This window comes from Molothrus aeneus, chromosome 12 (genome assembly GCF_037042795.1).
Source record: "Molothrus aeneus isolate 106 chromosome 12, BPBGC_Maene_1.0, whole genome shotgun sequence".
Lineage (NCBI taxonomy): Eukaryota > Metazoa > Chordata > Aves > Passeriformes > Icteridae > Molothrus > Molothrus aeneus.
Window position 1 is genome coordinate 383,416 of NC_089657.1, and position 22,212 is coordinate 405,627.

At 53.1% G+C, this 22,212-nt stretch overlaps 1 protein-coding gene and 1 long non-coding RNA gene across 2 annotated transcripts in view; one reads left to right on the plus strand and one right to left on the minus strand.

Moving 5' to 3' along the window:
* Positions 1 to 5,095: 5,095 nt before the first annotated feature.
* On the minus strand, positions 5,096 to 6,735 carry LOC136561815 (uncharacterized). The gene is made up of 2 exons (XR_010784410.1): positions 6,348 to 6,735; positions 5,096 to 6,227 (listed from the first exon to the last, which is right to left on the minus strand). It is a non-coding gene; the product is annotated as an uncharacterized lncRNA (long non-coding RNA).
* Positions 6,736 to 7,005: 270 nt separating this feature from the next.
* PLXND1 (plexin D1) overlaps positions 7,006 to 22,212 on the plus strand; it is a 67,536-nt gene continuing 52,329 nt past the window's right edge. Inside the window, exon 1 of the mRNA XM_066557872.1 lies at positions 7,006 to 8,349. Within this exon, the coding sequence (XP_066413969.1) occupies positions 7,006 to 8,349 (1,344 nt within the window). The remainder of the gene's footprint in view (positions 8,350 to 22,212) is intronic.

Genomic DNA, 22,212 nt, shown 5'->3' on the forward strand with positions numbered 1-22,212 from the left:
ACACCTCAGCTGGAGAGGCAGAGGAGCTCAGCACCCAGGCTGTCACCTGCAGTGCAGCACCTGCACCTCGTCAGTCCTTGTTGCTTGCTAGAACTCATCACTGCTCTCCAGACAAGCACCACGAAGTAAAGGGTTGCTGCTGTTGCCCAGCCTTTGCAGGGCTGATGGTCATTTCATTCACTGGAGATATCATTCTGCACCCTGTGTAAGCAGACTTGCACAGAGCTTGGTAGGATCACAGAGTGATTTGTATGGGTCCTTCTACCCCTCATGGAGCAGAGTAGGCTGAGAAAAGGGACACCAGGGACACCCACGACTCCTGAAATACACTGCCCAGCTGTGTACGATGTAATACATAGATGTGGAATAGCACAACCACTAAAGCACTACTGCTTAGACAGACGGGACAGCTGAGCTGGCATTCAAGTCATAAAAGTACCCCAGTCTCTAACTGTGTGGTGTTTATATTTTAAAACAGTGTTAAAAGGTAATTTTTACTACTTAGGTAGTTTGATTGCCTTTTCCACTCTCCTGAGGCATATCAGCTGAGGTTGCTTCATCTCCCTTTGCTTTACCACTACTTCTGCTTAGTTTCAGCATCACATTCACTGTGGGTAAAATACTTTGGGTGCCCATTCCACTGGGATATCTGGATAAAAAACTGGTTTCAAGTGTGTAAGGATTCATGTGACTGTTTCCATCAGCACACTTCTAACATAATGAATTTTACATTCTTGAATTTGTGATGAGTTCAAACACAAATACATATCTGTGCACAGAAACGTGGATGGTGCAGGGACCGCATCTTTGCAAGCTGAACTGGAATTGTCTGAGAACTCTCCTTTTGCCCTAAAAATTCAAAATGCAACCAAGTCCAGCATGGGGCTTGCCAATGCTTTAAATGTGTATGTGGGCACAGGTAGTTTTTATACATGTGTGTGTGTGTGTGTGTGACTTTTGACTTATCTCTAAGATTAATGAATGTGTTTCCTGTATCTAAGCAATGTGGAAGCCTTTAAAACTGTTGGGGTCACCAGGGAAGTGTTGAGAGCGAGATCACACTGTCTGCATACAACATATCCCAAAACATACAAGCCAGCTCAGTGCAACATGGTATATCTTTTAAAGCGACGTGAAATGTTAACCAAAATGCTTAGGATTGTATTAAGCATGCAAAACAAACAATAAATTTACAATTAACCACATTTAACCCTTTCACTTCAAAGCACAAAATGAGCATCAACAGTGAAGGCTCAATAAGCTCAGTGAACATGGGGGAGAATAACACTGAAGCAGCTGAGGTAAGTCAAATTAGTTGGAATTAACAAGGGTTCTATGGGTTGTAATAATATATTTACAGGCTGATGATTATGCTGTGGGAAGGAAGGGAAGGGGATTAAATTCCTGTTTAGTTTAGACTGCATTTTAGTGCAGCCTGTTCTTCAGTAGTACACAGTTAAAAATGTAGTCTGTCAAATCCCACTGACATATTTTGGCAATAGACATATCCTCTAATTGAAAGCAATTGTTGTGTTGTAAGCTTTCCCCTTTTCCCATTTGTTTTGGTTAATGAGTAGTGGTGGCCTGTCTACTTAAACACGTATTGAGCAACTGCTCACGGGGAAGTTAGCATATTGCAGAGCATGCAGCACGATCCTGCCTGACTTCATAAGGAAAACTTCCTCCAGGCTTTGGTGGAGAATGTTTGAACAAAGCTGGTAGGATCAGCCTCGCTGGTTGTTGTTGCAGGGCTTTGCTGGATGGGTCAGCTGGGGCTTCCATGTGTGAACCCTGGGGTAGGAGTTCAGGCTCCCTCCCAAGGCAGCAGAGCTTTGTTTTGAGCAATCAGCATTGTCCTCTGCTGGGATTCCCATGAAGGGATGCTCTGCTTTATGTTGAATTTGTTTCCTTTGCTGGGAGCCAAGTCCTGCACCCTGCGTGGCTGGCAGGTAGTCAGGACACGCAGGGCCCGGCACGGATGGGACCTGGATGGCCCCGTTGTGCCGTAAAGCTGTGAGCAGTGCCCCGCAGCTCTGGGGGGCTCAACAAGCCCCTGCTGGGTCAGCCCAGGCAAAATGGTGTGAACACCATTGCTACTCACAGAAACCCTCTAAGGCTGGTGCTAGCTGGAGCCAGGGCCCTACTCTGCCATGCCCTCCTGCACCCCTGCCTGCCTATGATGCCTGTGTTCACAAGAGACAGGCATGGAGCAGAGACTGTCAGTGTAACCGGGGTGGAAGGGACTCTGCTTCACTTGGCCACCACCGCAGCACAGGCTGAACTTCACATGGATCAGAACTGGAGCTGCATTTGAACTCATGAGCCACATTTCCAGCCCTGACCAATGTGAAGCTAGGAGAGGTGAATGCTGAGTCCTCCCTAAGCCTCTAAGGAAAATAAAAGCAACAGGTCACCAAGGAGGTCTGGGGAAAAACTGGGAAACCTGCTACTCTTGCATCCAATGAGGGTCTAAATGGGAAAGACCTTCTGTCCACCCACAGGGCCCAGGTCAGACCCAGCACAGGCTATCAAAGACACATCTTTATTGCCTTGTGATAAACCTCCCGTCCAGAAAGTCCTGGCATTATTGTGTGTGTGAACTTTCACCATCACCAAATCTGTCATTAACCCAGAAAGAAACCTTTTTGTGCTCACAATCTCTGTCTGCACAGCTCCTCTCAGGAGGCAAATCCCTCATAGTGAACACGTCAGCTGGCTGCATGCTGCAGACAAGGTTACGACTGCATTACACATTCTGAGGAGAGCAAGGCTCTATATTACACTGGGAAAGGCTCATCTTTGAAAACAAAGAGGCTCAAGGAAGAAAAGGCTGGTTTTACTCAGAAAGTGGCTGAGGTCCCCATAAATCCCTCTCAGCCTTGCTCAGGCAGGGCGGGAGGCCAGCAGCATGGTGGCAGCAGAGCGTGCTGTGCCCCTGCCGTTCCTGTCACGGCCGTCTGCAGCGGAGCCCGGGACCACACCGGAGCGTGCGTTTGGATTAAAGGACGCTGGGGAAGTGACCTTGCCTTGGTCTTTCTGCTAAGCACCTAGCAGACTCACAGTGTGCTAAATCATTGGTAAAAACAGTAATGACACTCTGGCCTCACCCATGAGCAGTTCCTGACACGCACATTAGTAACAATAAAATGGGGTCTCGGCCCACGCTTATCCAAAAATACACTGAGCATTGCTAATCAGTCTATTTCCAAGCCCACTGTTATTTCTGAGTGCCCTGAAGTGCCTGAGTGAGCACTTGCTGATGTATCCAGCCTGATGCTTCAGGAGACTAACAACTGAGAGCATCAGGGCAGGTAACAGGCATGGCTGAGAGAATCTGGGAATTGTGGTGATCAGGGAACAGCTCTAATTCAGGCAACGCTTTTTCTGTGTCCAAGTGCTTCTTGGCTCCTCCTCATCTCGCCTTGTGTTTCCCTGGTGAATGGCTCTTTGTTCAGAAATGCTGCTCTGGGGACAGCCTTGTTCTGGCCCTCTCTGGGCTGGGACAGTGGAGACCAAGGGAACCACTCCACTTTCTCCTACCTGTTACCTTCTGTAGGATAACCACTCATGGCCTCTGGCAGGATGGGGAGAAGACAAGGACTGGACCCTTCTTCTGATGCAATTTCCATCAGTACAGGTTTCTGAGATGGAAAGCAAGTAACTGAAGAGATTCAAAAATTGTCTGTAAGTGTTTGTGAATTCACCTTGTGGTTGACTGCCAACCTACTCTGCAATCATATAGACCCAAATTGCACACAGGGGCAGGGAGTAAAGGAAGTGAGAAGAAGGGGGACTGGCTGCCTGAGTCAGAGCACCTTCTGATCCACTGCACTGCCAGGGCTCTCCCACAGCAGCTCCGGGGCGGCAGCTCCTCTGCCAGGGTCCCTGTAGGCCTTCTGTGGTGACTGAGCCCAGGCTTTTCTCTGCATGCCATGTGGGGCAGAGCAGGGGCAGCTGCCCCGTGTGCCAGCACGTGCTGCCTCACCAGGCCTTCCCCATGCACTCAGTGTCAGACACAAAGGCATGGAGCACGCTGCTCTACTCCCAGGTCCCTGGGGGTCCCTGTCACCCCAGGCATCGAGGTACCAGTGGTCCTGCGTGCCTGCCCTGTGAGCAGCACCTCTGCTCTGCCCTGCCCTGGGCTGCTGGTGCTGGGCCAAGAGCTGCTGAGGCAAACCTGGCTACCCCTGGCTGCGAGGGTGGACATCCTTCCCAAATCCACAGGGCACCCTATGGGCACTTCACAGATAACCCCTGCTAAATAAACAGGTGTTTATACTCTCTATATTAAAGAGATGAAATCCAGGGGCTTGACAGTGTTGAGTCAATATAACCTGAGTAATTGCATGAGTAACTTATGTTTCCCCTAAAGGGAAAGTGTTCTTGTGTAAATATATTTATCAATAATTAAAGCACTTTTGAGTTCTTGTGTGCACAGCCCCTCTCCCCTGCCCCAGCTGAGAGGTTGGTATCCTCAAACCTGCACAGGAGTCAAAGAGGAAGGTTGTTTGTTTTTTTGTTTTTTTTTTTTTTTTTTTTGTCAGGGGGTGATGCTCTATGACAAGAGGCTTGTGGTTTAATTTTGACCTTTTTCTCTTCCTGAACAAAAAATAATGGTGAGATCTGTGTATGAGAGATTTAAAAACCTCTACTGCTCCATTAGGAGCATTATCCTGAAATACTCACTGGAGCTTATAACAGCCCAGATAATAGGGGTGGGAAATCATTTCTGGAAAATATTCCCCTCAAAGCATCTTACCAGAAAATTGTTTCCTAACAACAACAATAGCAATAAAATCCTTGTCAAATAATCCTTCAATACCACAAATATTTTGTCTTTAATTGTATCAGTGTAGACAAATGTTTGGCAAAGGCAATGGGAGTCAGAGTTCCTGGGGATTTTTTTCTGACAGAGCCAATGCTGGATACCTTTGGGTAAGTCACACATTTTTCAATGTTCTTTGGCCTATTTTTTTTTTTTTTTTGTTTAACTATAATCTGGAACGTAATTTGATATGCCTTAAAAGGCTGATTTCACATGGAAGATGCTCTGCTATCAGGGTAAGCAGCCATAAGAAATCCTAAAATAGGCAGATTAAGGGTTTGGGATCATGTGGGTTTATTTCTATGCAATTAAAGACATGATCACATTTAAAAATTGCTAACTTGTAGTTTAAGGAAAAAAAAAGCCACTAACAACTGGGAGTCCCACATTTAAAAACAGCTAATAATTCTTAATTAAGGATATGATTAGCAGAGACAATGAGTTAGATAGCAAGAAAGCACAGCATTTAATTCAATGCAGATTTTCAGTGGACATGGCATGGCCAAGGCAGTTGTGTATTAATTAGTGCTCTGAAGAGGGTGAGGAGACAGGAAGGGGAAAGGAAAATTGGCAGGTGTAGAAATGAGATTAGACAACAACAGAGGATTTTTCTCTCCAGAACAGAAGTCGTGCAGAATCCCCATCAGCCTCGCTAACATGTTTTGTGTAACTAAAGTTCCATACCACAGGAATGGGCAGGGGACTAAGGCACAGCCCGGGGAGAGGGAGAGGGAGGACAGCTCTCCAGGGCTCGCCTGTGCAGCATTTCCAGGCAGCTGTGACCAAACACCAGCCTCCATTTCCCACCCTTGTTTTAAAGGCTGCTGGCTGTTTGTGGATGGTGTGGTGCCTCCGGGCTCGACCCTCGCCGTTATGTGATACAGCTGCTGCAGCTGCCCCGCGAGACCAAGCGCTGACTTTCCTCCAGCCAGGTCTCTGCTCCTGGTGGAAACCCAGGCTGGAGGCAAGGATGCTGTGCCCACATCCCACGGCCACTCCTCTTGCCTGTTAGCTCTGCCAGTGCTTCAGCTTGAAGCACGCACATAGCGCTGAGCATGTCATGACCTTGCTATTTGCCATGCGCTGCAGCACATCCGCGTCCCCTCCTGCACGGGGACCGGGCTGTGTTGCCCAGGGATTCAAGACCCTGAGCGACCTATGGCTGTGCCCTATGTCACGATACTGTGGCAGGAGGCCAGCTGGGTAATGGGCTGGCTAATTGCTCAGGGCTGGTTCATGAAGCCTGCAGGGACGTGAGATACATGGGCAAAGTATCTGCTGCAGGATGCGCGGCCCCGCCTGCCCCATCCCGGGATGGACCCCGGCTCTCCGTACAGCCTTGCCCAGGAGTGCTCCTCAGTCTCAGACGTGTCCCCTCGCGACGAGGAGCCAGCTGACACACCTGCAGACGGGATGGAAGGCAGCAGGAGTGAACCCGCTCAGGTGGAGCGATCCCACGGGATGGGGTGGTGGTTTAAGGGCTATCCCGTACATCACCCCGGTGTGTAATTTGGGAAATTACTTTGGGTCTTGTTAAAGCGGCGCCCGTTGGAGGGCAGAGGAGACGCGCAGGCCGGTCTGTGCTCCGCTTTTGACGAGGCGGGCGGGCAGAGCCGCTGCAGGGGTGGGGCCTCGCCCGCCGCCCGGTCCCCGGGGAGCGAGAGAGCGGGTGTTGCGGGGGGGACGTGTGGGCTCCGGGGGAGGGCTGTTCCGGCTCGCCGTGCTGCTCCGCAGCTGGGAAAAGTCCTTCTTCTCCCGCCCCTTCCCCGCCGGCCTGTCCTGCTCGAAAACGCGAAGGAGGCAGAGGAGAGGAGGGGGACAGCCCGGAGCAGCCCCTCACGGAGCGGGGGGACGCCCTGTCCGGAGCCCCCCGGAGCCGCTCGGTGCCGCCCAGCCGGCGGCGCGGCAGACACCGGTAACTTCACCGCACGCACATGACGGGCCCGCGGCACCGGGACGCGGTGAGTGCCGGCGCGGGGGCGGGCGCGGGGGCGGGCGGAGGGCGGGGGCAGGGAGGGGGCGCGGCCGCGCGCCCCGCCGCCCCCCGCCGCCCCCCGCCGCGGCCGCCACTTCCCGCGGGCGTCGCTCAGCGGCGGGCGCTGCCTCCGCAGGAAGCGGCCCCGCGCCCGCCCCTCCCGCGCCCGGCGACGGGCACATGCACTGTGCGGCGCGGCGGCGGGATGGCTCCGGCTCCGGTCCCGGCTCCGGCGGCAGGCGCTGAGCCGCGGCCCCCCGCGCTGCTGCCGCTGTTGCTGCCGCTGCTGCCGCTGCTACTGCCCGGCCGAGCCGCCGGCCTGGAGGTGCAGCGCAAGTTCCTCTCGCCCACCCTCACCAACAACTTTGCGCTGGACGGCCCCGGCTCCCGCGTTTACCTGGCGGCCGTCAACCGGCTGTTCCAGCTGTCGGGGGGCGAGCTGGCACTGGAGGCGGAGGCGGCGGTGGGGCCGGTGCTGGACAGCCCGCTGTGCCACGCACCGCAGCTGCCGCAGGCCTCCTGTGAGCACCCCAGGGTGCTCACCAACAACTACAACAAGATCCTGCAGCCTGACCCGGAGCAGGGCGTCCTTGTCGTCTGCGGCTCCATCTACCAGGGCCTCTGCCAGCTGCGCAGCATGGCAAACATCTCGGCAGTGGCCGTGCGCTTCCCGCCGGGCGGGAGCGACTCGGTCGCTGTCTTCCCTAGCATGCTGAACGTCGCGGCCAACCACCCCAACGCCTCCACCGTGGGGCTGGTGCTGCGCCGCGGCGGCGGCGGCGGGGCGCGGCTGCTGGTGGCCGCCACCTACACTGGCTTCGGCAGCCCCTTCTTCCCCCGCAACAACAGCCTGGAGGACCACCGCTTCGAGAACACGCCCGAGATCGCTATCCGTGCCCTCAACGCCCGCGGCGACCTGGCCAAGCTCTTCACCTTCGACATCAACCCCTCCGATGACAACATCCTCAAGATCAAGGCGGGCGACAAGGCGCGGCACAAGCTCAGCTTCGTCCGCGCCTTCTTGCAGCACGGGGCCACGCCGCCCGCCCGCCGCCCGTACGCCTACCTGGCGCTCAACAGTGAGGCTAACGCGGGCGACAAGGAGAGCCCGGCGCACAGCCTGCTGGCCCGCATCTGCCTGGGCGAGCCAGCCGAGGCCACCCTCAACGGCAGCGGCGAGACCAAGAAGCTGACCGAGTCCTACATCCAGCTGGGGCTACGCTGCGGCGGCGCCGCCGACGCCTTCACCCGCCTCGTCTCCGTCTTCCCGGCGCGGGCAGCTTGGCGCAGCCCCGCCGCTCCTCACGGCCCGGCCCCGGCCCCGCCGCCCCCCGAGGAGCTGCTCTTCGGCGTCTTCGAGCGGGCCGGAGCCGGCGGCGGCCGGGGGCGGCCGCAGTCCGCGCTCTGCGTCTTCCGCTTCGCCGAGATCGAGGAGACGATCCGGGCCGCCCGCAACTCCTGCCTCGTCAGCCCGGCCGCCGGCATGGTTACCGTGCTGGACAGCGTGGTGCAGGGCACCGGCCCGGCCTGCGAGAAGAGAAATATACAGGTACGGCGGGCGGCGGGCTCCTGCCGGGGCTCGGGGGCGCGGGGACGCGGTAGCCGGCGGTGGGCAGCGGCCCCATCGTGTCCCGTCCCGTGGCCGCTGCTGTCGCCACCTCTCCCCAGCTGGAGCGCATCCCCCGCTTCCCCCGGGCGGGCGGCTGAGCCTCACACCCCGCTGCCCTCCCTGCTCTCCCCGGAGACCCTCCCGCCTGCTCGGGGACAGAATCGTTCCCTTAACCCGGTCGTCGGTGCCCCACTTCTCGTGGTGCCCCGCGCGCCCGCGTGTCTGCGGGCATCGCCAGCCCCATGTCCCGTCCCGCGGCGCACAGCCCTGCCAGGGGCGGCACACAGGCAGCCTTGGCTCCCCGCGTTCGTGGCAGAAGTTTGCCATTGTCACAATTTGTTACCGAGTGGCCGTAAATGTTAGCGCGAGACAGAGTCGCCTGTTTCCCTTTTCACTAAAAATATACGATGCTTGGGAAAAAAGAGAGGGAAAAGGGCTGCTTTAACGCTGCATTTTTTCCCTTCCTCTGGGACGAGTGCACAGCTCGGCTCCATCAAAGATTGTGAAAACATCTGTTTGATTTCAGAGGCGAGATAGAGCATTTGGGCTTGGGCTTCCCTGTGCAATGCCAGTGGCAAAGAGAGAAAGGTTTCCCATGGTAACCAGAGTGTTTAGTGTGGCATCTCCACTCTGTGGTAAAATATGTAGTCTTAATGCACTTGGTTCATAGATCTACTCTAGCAAAGTTGAACGGTTTTTCCCTGGTGGCAAAGTACAAGCTGCCTGACAGCCAGCAAATCTAGTGGCTGCCGCTAATTCCACAAAGACTGGGTGTGTTAAACACTGGGGGCTCAGTCCTGACATCTTGGCATGGTCACGGCTCTCAGAGGACTCACTGGGAGTCAGGAATCCTATTTACAGGATGCGAAGGCTCCCGTAGTTCTTGTTGGCTGTGGCTGATGCTCAGCAACCTTCGGAGCAGCCCCTGAGCCCCGGGCGGGACTGAGCTGTCTCTGCCAGGGCGGGTCAAGCAGCAGCATCGGGGCTGGTGCTGCTGGAGGCGCTTGGGAAGTGAACAAACGGCCTGGTCATAACTGAAACATAGTGGCAGAAGCACCCATCATCCTTGAGCTTCCCCTGGACTCCAGGACTGCTGTGAAGGTGCAGTTTTTTCTAACTTCTGTTCAGTAAAGAAAATAATCATGACTATCATCAGTCTGCTGATGTTGAAAGGATCAAGTGCTGTATCTAGTAAGGTATTTAGACAACAAGTTAATGAGTGACTCAAAGGAGACTATGCACAGATGAGATTTCACTCCATCTTTGGTCCTGGCTTGTCACACTGTTCCACTGTAATGTGTGTTCCTGGTAGCACCTTCCTCTCCAAGTGCTACCTGGGTAGGCGGGGAGGGCAACCAGGAGCCTGTTGTCACTGTTGCCATAAAAGCTGAGAAGGATGCTGTGTTCTTGAAGGGATGAGCAACAGGATATGAGGGTCAGGGGAATGAGCTAAAATAACTGAGCACTGCCAAGCCATTGGGAGTCAGTGGGAGCCCTCTGTTTGCAACCGTGGCAAGATCAGGCTGCAAGAAAATTTGTTCATGTGGGGACAGCAGTAAGACCAGTGGTGATGTAAGATGGATGGGGAGGTCAGGTTCTAGTACCAACTGACATTGCTGCTGTGTCACTGGCCTTGAACCAGTCATTGAACCCGAGGTACCTCAGTTTCCCACGTACTCCCGTATTTATTGTTATTCAGAAACCCAACTCGTGTAGCGTCAGATTGCATTTGTAAAGCTGCTTTGAGATCCTTTGATGTCAAGTACAGCAGGATATAAATGAAGCATAACATTAATATTCGTTCATGCCTAATATTTCTACACTTCCCATTTATTTGAAGCATATTCCTCTAAAACTGCTGATCGAGCCTGCTGGGAAGCCATCCTGCTAGTCAGGAGAGCCTTTATTTTTTTTTTTTCTTTGCCTTTTCCTTAATTGTTAGAATTGCCAACAAGTTAACAACAAGCTGGTTTTATTTTCGAGTCCCAGAGTGGCAGTGTCAAGAGAAGAGTTGTAATAGGATGTTTCTTTGTGCTGTAAAAACCTAACATCAGTTTCCACCAATATGTTTTGTGTCCCAGACATGGAAAGGCAGCAGGAAAATATATTAAAGCAGCAGCTGGTCTGGCAGAGCAGATCAGTATCTGTTAGTGGGTTTCCAGTTTTCCCATTGCATCCCTGTGCATCACTGATAGGGGCTCTGGTGTTAGTAAATGTGACTCGTTAGCTCTTCCTGAGGACCAAATACTTGAGTTTTAATCTCCTTTTGGAAGGAAAAAACCCTGATATTGGCCTGATTCATTCCAAGCGTGTGTTCAGCTGAAGTAGTCAGTTGTTACAAGTCTGGACCATGGGCTGTTAGGTGTAATGCAGTGTGAAAGGAAAATCATTGACCCCTTGTGTGCTCTCCAGTCTAATTGAATGCTCCTCTCCAGCAGCGCTTGCTTTGACTCAGCCAGGGAGCTCCAGCACTCACCCACCCGTGAGGGGTTTTGGGAGTGGGCGCTCAGCATGCCAGCCATCCCTGTCAGTGCCGCGGCATTTCTGCTCGGAGCTGGCTGAAGCCTGGGGCAGGGCTTCTCACCACTCAGTGCTGTGCTGGGAGGTCTGAGGGAGGCTGGCACAGAACGAGGCGCTTTGTCCCTGTACAGGTCGATGTGGTGGCAGCCGCTTGTTTGGCTCTCATTTTGACCGTGTGGGTTTGGCCACACGAGGGCTGTGACGGGTGGGTGAGGCAGGTGGGTCTGCCAGCTGCCCCGCTGGCCTGCATTCCCCAGGTTGGGGAAGGGGAGCCACAGCTTGGCCTGGGAACAGCCCCTGTCTTCGATGGAAATGCTTACTTGCAATTAAGCACATGCTTAACAGCTTTGTGTCAGACGAGGAGAAAATGTGCAGAGGAGGATGGTCTAGGTCAGGAGTGGGGGCTGTTGGTTCTTCTCAATGAGGGTTGCTGAAAAGTCACGTACTGAGGAGATGAATTCACAGTGGCAGCTCAGAGGAAGGAGGATGTGTGAGGGGAGGATTTAGGTTGGTTGGCTTCTTGCACCGACAGTGAGTGGGTGAGCTCTACGATTGCTTCCCCTCAACAGAAATAGTTTTTTATAATGAATTTTGTGTCAAATGCAGCTAAATTGGAATAGTTGCATGGAATCACTGTGGTGTTTTGCCCACTCAAAGCCCATGTGGAATTTGGACCCAAGCCCCCAGAAGGGAAGAGGAGTAGGAGCTCTCTGGAGCAAACTGCCTGTAACAGCATTTGCAGCAGTGTGCTGACAGAGCTTATCAAATTCTTGGGACACTGCGTGGGTTTATAGCTCCTATTTGAGCTATTCTACCCCGGGAGGATCATGGCCCAGTGGGTTTGAAGGTTATGCTGGCTGCATGGCTGGAGTGTGACACAGCTGTGGGATGCTGAAGACATCCCACATAGACATTTCATAAGAAAGCAAAGCAGGCAAGAGCCCATCCCCAGCTTCTGGCAGGCGCGAGAGCAGTGGGACATCCCAGGAGGGTCCCCCTCGGTGCCACTGGAAGCAAAGGTCTGCCTGGCTGTTCCTTTGGTCACACTGCATCACAGCCACATCCCAGTGTAGCAAAGCCCCCACAGTGTCCTCTTGCCACTGCTCCATCTCTCAATGGGTATTTTGGCAGGGGATACGGTCAGGCACCTTTGTGTGCACATTTTGCTGTGATGAACAAGCTCATTTGAGGAAAAGCTGCACTGGAACCCCCTTCCCATGCTCACAGCTGCACCAAACTCAGTGTCTTCTGTGGGTTCTGCATGAGCCCCAAGGTCTCCTAAAATCTCCTGGAGAGGGACAGAAAGCAGATATATTCATTAGGCCTAGATTTGCTGGCCAGGGAACTACATCTCTCTTGGGAAATATTTTGGGGCCTGCAACTCAAAAAAGGCTGAAAATCCAGTTTATTTCCTCTGCTGAAAACCATAGGCATAGTGGCATGGGATAATGAAACGTTTCAGCATTAATTCTCAAGTTTCTGGCTCTTGTGGCTTTGTGTCAGATCCTGCATGGTCACTGAACACTGTGTTTGGGGGTGTAATGATGAGATACCCACCAGTGAGCTGTACTATAATGGATTGTTAAATAAAATGAACTCCTTGGGTAGACTGTATAAACAATCTCTGTATATATATGTGTGCCTGGGCATGGAAATGTGGTTTAAAACCAGTCAGAAAATGTTCCCAAAGAAAAAAATCTCATATACACGTGGGAATATGACAAAGCATCTACTTACTGTCCAAATATACTGTGGCATCTCCATGGGATTGGGTTTTATAGGAGCTGAGTTACTTTGAAGTGCTGGTTTATACTAATTTAGAAATTCCAAACATGAAACTAAATGTGCTCTAACCCTACATCTACTCAAATAAATCCAGAGGATTAGCCACAGAAAGGAAACTGGGAATTTACACTTAATTTCATCATTAAAAATGAGGCAGGAGTTCTTGTAGCAAGCCTAATTTCTGTGTTTTGCAGTGCAGGCAGTTTAGAGTTGCTGGCAGCACCCCAAGGTGTCGCTGCCCAGGTACTGTAGAGCTGTACCATGGCTGTCACCATCACCTGTTCTGCTGTGGGATGTGGCATCACACATGGGGAGGTGGGTGTCCCTCAGCTGCCCTGCCAGGGCTGGGGGCGAGGGCTCAGGTGGGACCCCCGTGGAGGGGCCAGTGGGACCCAGGGTGCCCTGACGAGAGGTGTAAGCCACAGTGGAGCTTTGCCAGGCCTTGGAGCCAGACCAGAGCACTGCCTACCTGTTCTGTCCCTCACCTGCTGCTAGCGAGTTGTGGTCAGCTGTTGTTAGGTTTCCTTGGGAATTTATGTGAAAGTACAACCTGCTGCTGCAGTCAAGGTGCACACAGGCAGCTGTGTGAACACCTTCCTTCCTGGGAGGGCAGGCTCAGCGCTGTGGGCTGCCAGTGCCCGGGGGCTCTCCCACTGCCAGGGCTGGCACGGCCTTCGTGCTCTGTGCCAAGCAGGGCAGTCTCCTGAGCACAGGCCGGTGCCCCCGAGCTGAAGGTGGGTGGTGGGAATGCTTTCCTGGGGGCCCCAGGGCTCATCCCTGCTTTGCTTCTCAAGCTCAAACAGGTCCCAAATTGGAAAGGGAAATTCGGTCAAAGTGGCAAAAGTTTCTGTGCCTGGAAATGGGAAGTTGTGCTGCTTTAGGGAACAGAAACTGGCTCCCAATTGTGGCATGGTGCCTGCCTGCTCTGGGGGCCCAGTGCTGCTGGCTGGGCAGGCAAAGTGTTTGCCATCCCTTGGCAGACGGGGGGGTCACAGGCATGCTGCTGGTTCCTGGAGAGCTCTGCCAACAGCTGGCTGTACAGACCCGGTAATTCCTGGTACCTGGATGCTCAGACTAGATTTGATCCATTGAGCTCATCAAATCCCCTGTAACTAAATAACAGTTTAGGTGGGAAAAGAAAAAGAGTAGTTTTGGCTAAAGCCAAGGGTTTTCCAGGGCAGGTGTTTGACTCCCTCACATGAATGCAAACCCACGCCCCAGGAGCCACAGTGGATGCAGGCTCAGCTGCAGGGTCTCGGTGGCTGGAAATGAAGGGATTTGCCATCTCTTTTCTGATGTTTTGAAGTTTTCTTTACAGTGAATGGGACTGGGGGCACCAGGAGAAATGAATAAGGCACCATGAGATGTGTATGGATGCCTGGGGATGCTGTAGAAACACCCTACTAAGCCTTGTAAATCCCAGCAGGCGTCTGTTGAGCAGCACTGCTGGGACACTCTGATGTCCCCTCCCAGTGAGGGGTTGGAAACATGGTGTCTGAGCCCCTGGCTGTGGTAATTTAATGCAAGCACCAGGCAAGCTGCAACCTGCGGTGCTTGGAAACAACGTTCTAAGCCCCCGAGTGCCAGCACAGGCTGCCTAGAGCACCTGAGTGCCAGCACAGGCTGCCTAGGGCACCTGAGTGCCAGCACACACACTGCCTGCAGCCCCTGAGTGCCAGCACACACACTGCCTGCAGCCCCTGAGTGCCAGCACAGGCTGCCTAGGGCACCTGAGTGCCGGCACAGGCTGCCTAGAGCCCCCGAGTGCCAGCACAGGCTGCCTAGGGCACCTGAGTGCCAGCACAGGCTGCCTGCAGCCCCTGAGTGCCAGCACAGGCTGCCTGCAGCCCCTGAGTGCCACCACACACACTGCCTGCAGCCCCTGGGTGCCAGCACAGGCTGCCTGCAGCCCCTGAGTGCCACCACAGGCTGCCTGCAGCCCCTGAGTGCCACCACACACACTGCCTGCAGCCCCTGAGTGCCACCACACACACTGCCTGCAGCCCCTGGGTGCCAGCACAGGCTGCCTGCAGCCCCTGAGTGCCACCACAGGCTGCCTGCAGCCCCTGAGTGCCAGCACAGGCTGCCTGCAGCCCCTGAGTGCCACCACACACACTGCCTGCAGCCCCTGGGTGCCAGCACAGGCTGCCTGCAGCCCCTGAGTGCCAGCACAGGCTGCCTGCAGCCCCCGAGTGCCAGCACATCTGCCCACCCCAGCGTGGCTGTGCCTCCCTGCCAGGCTTGTGCCCAGCATGTGCCGGGGTGGAGCGTGGCTGCCGGCAGCTCCCAGCTGCACCAGGGAGGAGGGATGGATGGGGCATGTGGCTGCTACTCTGTGCTGGGAATGGGGTAGTTTAGGGGCGTGACTGCTCCTCTGTACCAGGCATGGCCTGGATGCGGGTTGGCATTCTTGGCTGGAGGAAGGAAAATGCCTCCGGGGTGGGTGACTGTTGCTTGGTGGCATTGTCCCCAGTGCCCTGCCCCAGGGCAGCGTTTTAACAACCCCATGCACTCAAGGTCCCTTTGGCTTGGTGAGCCCTGGGTACAGTGCAGCTGCTGTGTTGGGGCAGCATTGTTGTCCTGGTTTCATGGTGGGGAGGTGGGTGCCCAGGTCCCCTGATGGATGTCTCTGGTCAGAAGAGTGGCAGTGTCAGGATTTGAATTGAGGTCCCAAGTGTTTCTGTCACTGTCCCCAGCACACATCCCTGGGGCCACAGTGTGACAGGGGATCAACAGGAGGGATCTGCTTTGCTATTTCTTTTTTTTGTTTGATTGGGTGGTTTTGGTTGTGGGTTTTGGTTGTTTTTTTTTTTTTCCTTGGTTTTGATTCCTGTGGGGTTGGTAAAGAAATGAGTAGTTGTTTTCAAGTTGGGCTGTAACACCCTGCAGCAGGTGGAGGAGGTGGCAGACTGTCTACGGCATCTCTCGCTTTGAGGGGCCAGTAGAATTTATTGATGTTTTTGAGCAGAGGGAGCAGTACTTATTGCCAACATCTGGAGAGCAGCTCTGCTGTTCTGACAGAGCGAGGCTGCAGGGGCTTGGGACAACTTGTGCCTGGGAAAGCCCAGATCAAACTGGGCCCAGATGAGCCCTTGTCAGATGTGACGTGCTGGTGAGCAGGGTGGGCAGCAAAGCCCACGATGATCTTGCCCTGATAACCTGCTGAGTGTCAGCAGGGCTTGTCCAGCACACAGGGTGCACGCTGGCTCCTTACACAGGCCTCTGGGAGCTGGGATGTCTCCAGGGAGTGGGGATGTGCTGGTTCTGGCATCCTGCAGCCACAGGGATGGCACATGTCTGACCTGTGTTGCTGATCCCTGTGCCTTCCTCTCCTGTTATTCAGTCCTGTGGATAAGCACAGCCCTGCAAAGTGGGACAAGAGGCTCCTCATCATGGGCTTTTTCTCCAGTGGGCAACATGATGGGGGTTAATTTGGGTTGTTAAGCTCTTTTCCATGTTAGGGGGCTTGTTCTGCTGTGCCCCTCCACAATCATGGGTTTGCTGCCATGCTCCCAGGAGTGCTGCTGCGGGAGCTGTGGAGCTCTGGTGGAGTGGTTGAGCCCAGGGACAAGCCCCAGTGAAAGTCCCAGTGTCCAGTGAAGCTGCAGGCTCATGTTTGCAGCCGCAGAACCTAGCTGATGCTGTGCCAGCTGCTGGAACAAGGCTGCCTATTTTGGGCCTGAACCATTGGAGGGCTGTTGCTGTCACAAGATGTCTGCAGGTTATGTATTCTAAGTGGAATTGGAATACAAATCTTTCAGTTCTAACCCAGGAGCAAAATTACCCAAAAGTCTGGATTTTGAAAACATGTACATTTATTATTTGAAGAAAATCGGGAACTTACCTTTCCATTTCTGTCGCATCTCTGTTTAAGGTATTTTGCTGCTGTGTACAGCTCCCTTCTGGAGCAGGAGCCCATTGGTTTTCATCCACTGTCTGCTGCGTGCTGCCAACATCCAGCAGGCTGTGAGCTGCTTGTGGCCACTGCTGTCTTTGGTGGGTCACCTAAACAAAAGGAGCTATTGAAAACCTTTTGCTTTGTTCAGGTGCTGTCTGCTGGAGGAGACAGGCTGTGAGTGTGAGGGCTGGCCACAGGCCGGAGGAGCCTGCCTCACACGTTCATCCTTTGCACTTTCTTTGCACTGATAATTCTCCTTGCTTGAATTTCTTCTGCCCCCAGAATGAGGACAGGGGTTAGAGTGGAGGAAGGCTGCACTGGTGATCCAGGGAAGTGGCGTGTCTCCTGTAGACTACATCTGTGTAGCTTGGTTGCTTCTGCATTTGGAGTGCTCAGTTAATGAGCAAAAATGGTTTTATTAAGCTTTCTGTGACAAGCTTCTTCTGTGGGCTGGGTGCTCGACCAAGTGGTGGTGGTTTGTTTTTTGGACTCTGGTGCTGAGGCTGTGGAGCAGGTGATGCGTGGGGGGAACCCAGAAGGGGACAGCACTGCAGCACAGCATTGCTTCTCAGAGGCAGGTTTTACTTAGGATGTGTAAAAGAAGGGTAGAGTTGTGCTCATTATCTCTGGGCTTGATGGATTCAGCAGAACTAATGAGGAAAATACAGGAAAACATTTACTATAAACTGTTGCTAAATGAAATAGATTTGAACTGACACATGCAAAAGACCAGTTGTGCTAGGTAAGAAGCTGTTACTTTAATGGATGCTTTTTTCAGCCCTGACTTGCACAGATATGCCTTCAGAGCACTTTGAGCATGTGAAGTGCTAAGTGTTAGTCTAGCAATAATAAAATAGTAACGACCAAAGATTGAGGAGCCAAACTCATGGTTCATCAGGGACTCTTCCCTGTGGAAGAGAGTTTGAATGGTCTGAGGTTGGTTACTGAGGCCGAAGCTTAACATAAATGAGAAACACAGGTTGAGTGGTGGAGGGGTAACAGGAAAAGCACAGCTCAGAAAGTGCAGCCTAAATAAACCAAGTGTCTTACTCTGAGCAGTTTCAGTGGGGGAGGTGTCTCTTGGGCTTCTGGGCAGAAGTGGGTGTCCTTGAGATGAGGCACGCTGATCTGCTCAGCCCCTTGTCCCCAGGGAGTGGGAAGAGGAGCTGAGTTTCCAATAGGGGTGAATTTAAAGGACATACAAGCTCTTGCTGCTCAAACACGTGCTGTTCTGACTGTGACAACCCCTCTGGAGCCTGTTTGTTAATCCCTCTGCTTGCCCATTCCTGGTGGATTTGATTGTATAATCTCAAGTATTGTATTTAATGCAGGATGAAGGCTAACATAATAAGCTTGACCAGTCTTCCTGGTGGCATGAAGGATGTGCAATTTTAGTTTAAAAAGTGCTTCTCTTTCATGTTTCTCCACTTTGAGCAGCTCCCCATGCTGTTGTGCTTGCTGTTTCAGTGCCCTGCTGGGGAAGCCCTGGTGGGTGCCAGACCCTGGGCTTGTGTGGAGCGAGGAAGGGGGACCCATGCTGGGCTGCCAGGGCGGGAAGGGCTTTTGGGGGAGAGCTGGGCAGGTCTGCCTGTGCACATTGCCTTCAGCTTTCTTTTCCAGTTGGGGTCAGCATGACAGGGTTGGGGCTGATGGAGTGATGATGGCCATGAGCTGGGCCAGTTGTGGCTGGAGGAGGGAGCAGAGGAGATTTAGAGGGGAATCACACTGTCAGCTGCAGGCATCCAACTTTGGTGCCACTGCTGGAGCCGAGGCTGGAGCCTCTGAAGACTCACGGCAGCAGATGGTTGGATGGCAAGAGGGGCCTGTGGTTGTTCAAGCCGTTGTCAGGCTTTGGCCTCACTGTAGCAGAGTGGCTGTGCCTGCAGCCCAGCAGAGCCCTGGTGCTGTCCCAGTCTCTGTGTCCTCCTGCTGAGGCGGGCTCTGCAGGCAGCAGCTGGGCGGGTGTACGTGCTGTCTGCCCAGGGCTGCCACTGCCAGAGCAGCAGATGGAGCTTGGGTTTTGCCCTCTGAGATGATCTGGGATGCCGAGTGCCTCTTCCAGCACTCACAGTCTCACACCTCTGGTGGTTTGAGGTCTGTGGCTGCGGTGGAGGTGAGTGTGGCTGCTGCTGCTGAGCCGCAGGGCTTTGGCCTGACCCAGCTGTGCCTTTTCCCAGCCATCAGTCCTGTGCTTGCTGTCTCCTGCCTTCTAGCGGTCCTCTGTGCCCTGTCCCCTTCCTTACCTCAGCCACAGTCCCATGGGAGGCTGCCAAGAGTGAAATTTAGGAGCTGGCAGGAAAGAAAAGCTTGGAGTCAAGAGGAGAGAGAGGGAAGAATGAGTTTTCTAAGAGTGATAGCTCCCTGCAGGCACAAGGTCTAGGTGGCTGCTGGGAGCAGAGGGGTGTTGGGATAGACCTTTACTGGTGTCACATTAGTGACTCACAAAGTACCCTAGCCCAGGGCTGGCATTGGCAAAACACAGCCAAACTCCCACTTCCTTGCTTGAGGAACTTGTCTTAGCAAACACTGAAAGCAGAGTGCAAGTCTCACTTTAAGCCTTTTTTTTGGTTTTTTGAGAGTGTCTGCTGTGCTGCATGGATACTGTACTCTTGGTAATTCTTGAGAAAAAAATTCTCTAGATTCATTTTGCCAGAGATTCTCAGCCTGAGTGCCTTGACTGGCCACAAGTGCACATTGATTTGCCTCCTGTTGCCTAAAAAAATATGATGGGAAGTCTGAGGAGCTCTGTGCTAATGCCTGCCCTTGAGCAGCTGGAGACTGCTTACATCTCAAGTGCCTCAACAGTGGAGTCCTCTTCTGAGGATGACATTTTCCTCCAGGCATCCCAAAAAGCCTGGTTTTGACAGGTCTGGTTGCGACACTGCAGCAGATAAATGAGTGATTGTGCGTACAAACTGCTGGGGGCCGGGGGAGCTCCGGGGAGAATGCTGGGGCTGTGTGCTTGGTCTGGGCTCTGCCCGACACAGAGCAGGGCTTGTACTCTCCCTTAGCATAATGCAGCCAGGCTGGCTTGGCATCACTGGCCGTGTCCATTCTCCTATGCAGTGTTTCCCCACTGGTTTTTAGCCTGTCGCTACTGTTCAGTGCAAGTCTGTGTCCTGCTATTCTCTTCAGACAGTATCCTAATTATTCTGAATATTCGCTCTGCAGTCAGAAATTTCCCTGAGTCATACCTAAATGTTAATAAAAGCCTAATGGTTTATGTTAAGGAAGGCAAGAGATAAAACTAGAGCCCTTTTATCACAGCCTTTAATGGCCTGAAAATGTCAGTTGTGTGGGAGCAGCTGCCAAATTTTGAGCCTATGAAGATGATGGCTAAGTCCCACAAATCAACAAGTTTGGAGCGGATTATCCGATGCTGGCTGTGTCATTTTCCCAGGACTCCAGGCATGCTGGAAGCCAACACTTTAATCCTCTCAGATACGAAGTCAGAGAGGGGCCGGGCTCCCCTCCTTGCTCCGGAGCTCTGGAGCTGCTGCAGCCAGCCAGCATGGCCTCGTGGAGGGCAGGGGCTCTGGGCTTCCCTTGCGCCGCAGCTTCTGAGTCACAAATTAGCTCCAGCTTTGCTTGGGAACTATTTTTAAGGTCACAAACACAGGATGCAGAAATCAGCGCATTTCATGGTTTTCCTGAGAGCTGCCTCACCACTCCTCTTCCTCCTTCTGTTTCCAACAGACTTCCTTCCCGAAGGGACATCCTGCATGCCCAGGGCTGGGGAGCTGTAATGGAAATTCTGGGAAATCGCTTTTTATGCTCCTTATAGGCCTGGGATAAAGAACTGAACTCACTCTGTGAAGACAGCTGAACTCTGGAGCTCTGATGTGGCTGGAAATCTTTTATCTCTGTCCCATTTTGTTTCTGCAATTGCTCTCAGGGGTTAATCTGAGTAACCATCCTCTTAGCTGTGGCCCCTTGATTTGAATTCATTTGCATCACTTGTGAAGCTTTGCAGCAACAGCACAAATTGCAGTGTGCAGGGGCACAGCAGCGTGTTCCCCTGTCCTGGCAGGGCAGAGCTGCTCAGCTGGTGCTGCCTGTGGCAGTCCCCAGCTTCGCCCAAGAGCTCCTCATCAGCGACAGAGGGGCAGAGTCTTGTGGGCAGGAGGTTTTGATCTGGAATCAGCCCACAGTTCTGTGAGTTACTGAGTACCCAGAGCGTGTCAAAGAAAAATAGAGGCAATACAGTAAATGCCCACGGGGAGTTTTAAAATGCAGATTATAGAAAGAGATTGGTTTTGGAAGAAAACTTAGCATTTGTTCTTTTCCCACTTCAGGATAGGGCTGCTTGATTTAAGAAAGAGTGAGATTTAACCCTTCCACTTGTGGATGGCCTTCTATTCCGTTCATCCAGTGCAACTCCCCAGCTGTGGTGACTGCCTGGTGCCTGCAGAAGGATGTGACTTGGCTGTATCCTGTTTACTGGAAACATGATGGAGTTAGCTGTCCTCTTGGTGCTGTGGGGTATGGGTAGCAGCAGCACAGCATGTCATCCCTTCTTTGGACCCGGGAGAGGGAAATACCATATGTCTCCTACCCATCCGTTTGTTGGAAGATCTGATGTCATTTGAAGAAAGGTGTTTCAGAGGAAGGATGTGTGCAGCCAAAATAAAGCTCGGCCTGGGTTAGAATAGTTACATCCTGTTTACTATGGAAAACACTTTGCACTGATATGAGCTCTGAAATACATGATTTATAAGCAGGCAGGCGCTACAGATAAGGGACTTCCCGTGATTTTGGCCACCTGGGAGAAGGAAGGGCCAAGTCTTTCAGGCTGGCAGGCAGTGATGCTGGTCCCAGCTCCTGTGCAGCTGCCATAGAGAGGAGGTGCTGAGCATCCCTTGAGGTCCCAGGTGGCCGGAGATGCCTTTATGCCTCAGTTTCCCTGCAGGAAAGAGCTTTGTAAGCTTCAGGTGGTGATATTCTTAAAGCATAATGAAGAAGAGGTAGAGATAACCATCCCTAAGACAAGTAAATAACCCCAAGTGAGTTTCTAAATAGCTGTTTGTGAAGGGAAGGAATCATTAAATCAGAAACATGAATGGCTTGCCATGTCCTCTGTATAGAATCAAAAAAGTTGTGTTGCTCAGTTACAGAGAAAACATACACATTTAAGAATTTGGGCTGTGATTTTACTTTTTACTAGAATGAGATGCAGTAAAACTGCAGAATGCATTTAGCATTGCATCCACAAACTTGATCCTTTAGTCTTGGTCCCCTAAGAGCAGAGGTACAGCTTTGAATGTGCTGCCCCATTTGGCACTCGTCTGAGCAGAGGAAGTTTTTCACATCAGGCTTTTGTCACTCCGTGCCTGGCGCAGCCAGCGGTGGCCACGGGCTCGGGGGGGCACAGGGGACCAAGGCCAGGGTGGTTTTTGGAGAAGACCCAGCCTGTCTCTGGTGGCACTGTGGCTGTGCTGGCCCAGCAGCAGGGATATGAGCGCTGGCTGTGTCTGCAGCAGCAGGATCCCTGTGGTCAGGGGTGCGTGCTCTTGTGCAGAGGCTGCTGTGGGGTGTGACTGCTCTGCTGGGTAGCCCAAGTGTTTGCTGACCAGCTGCTGCAACACACCAAGGGCTGGCTG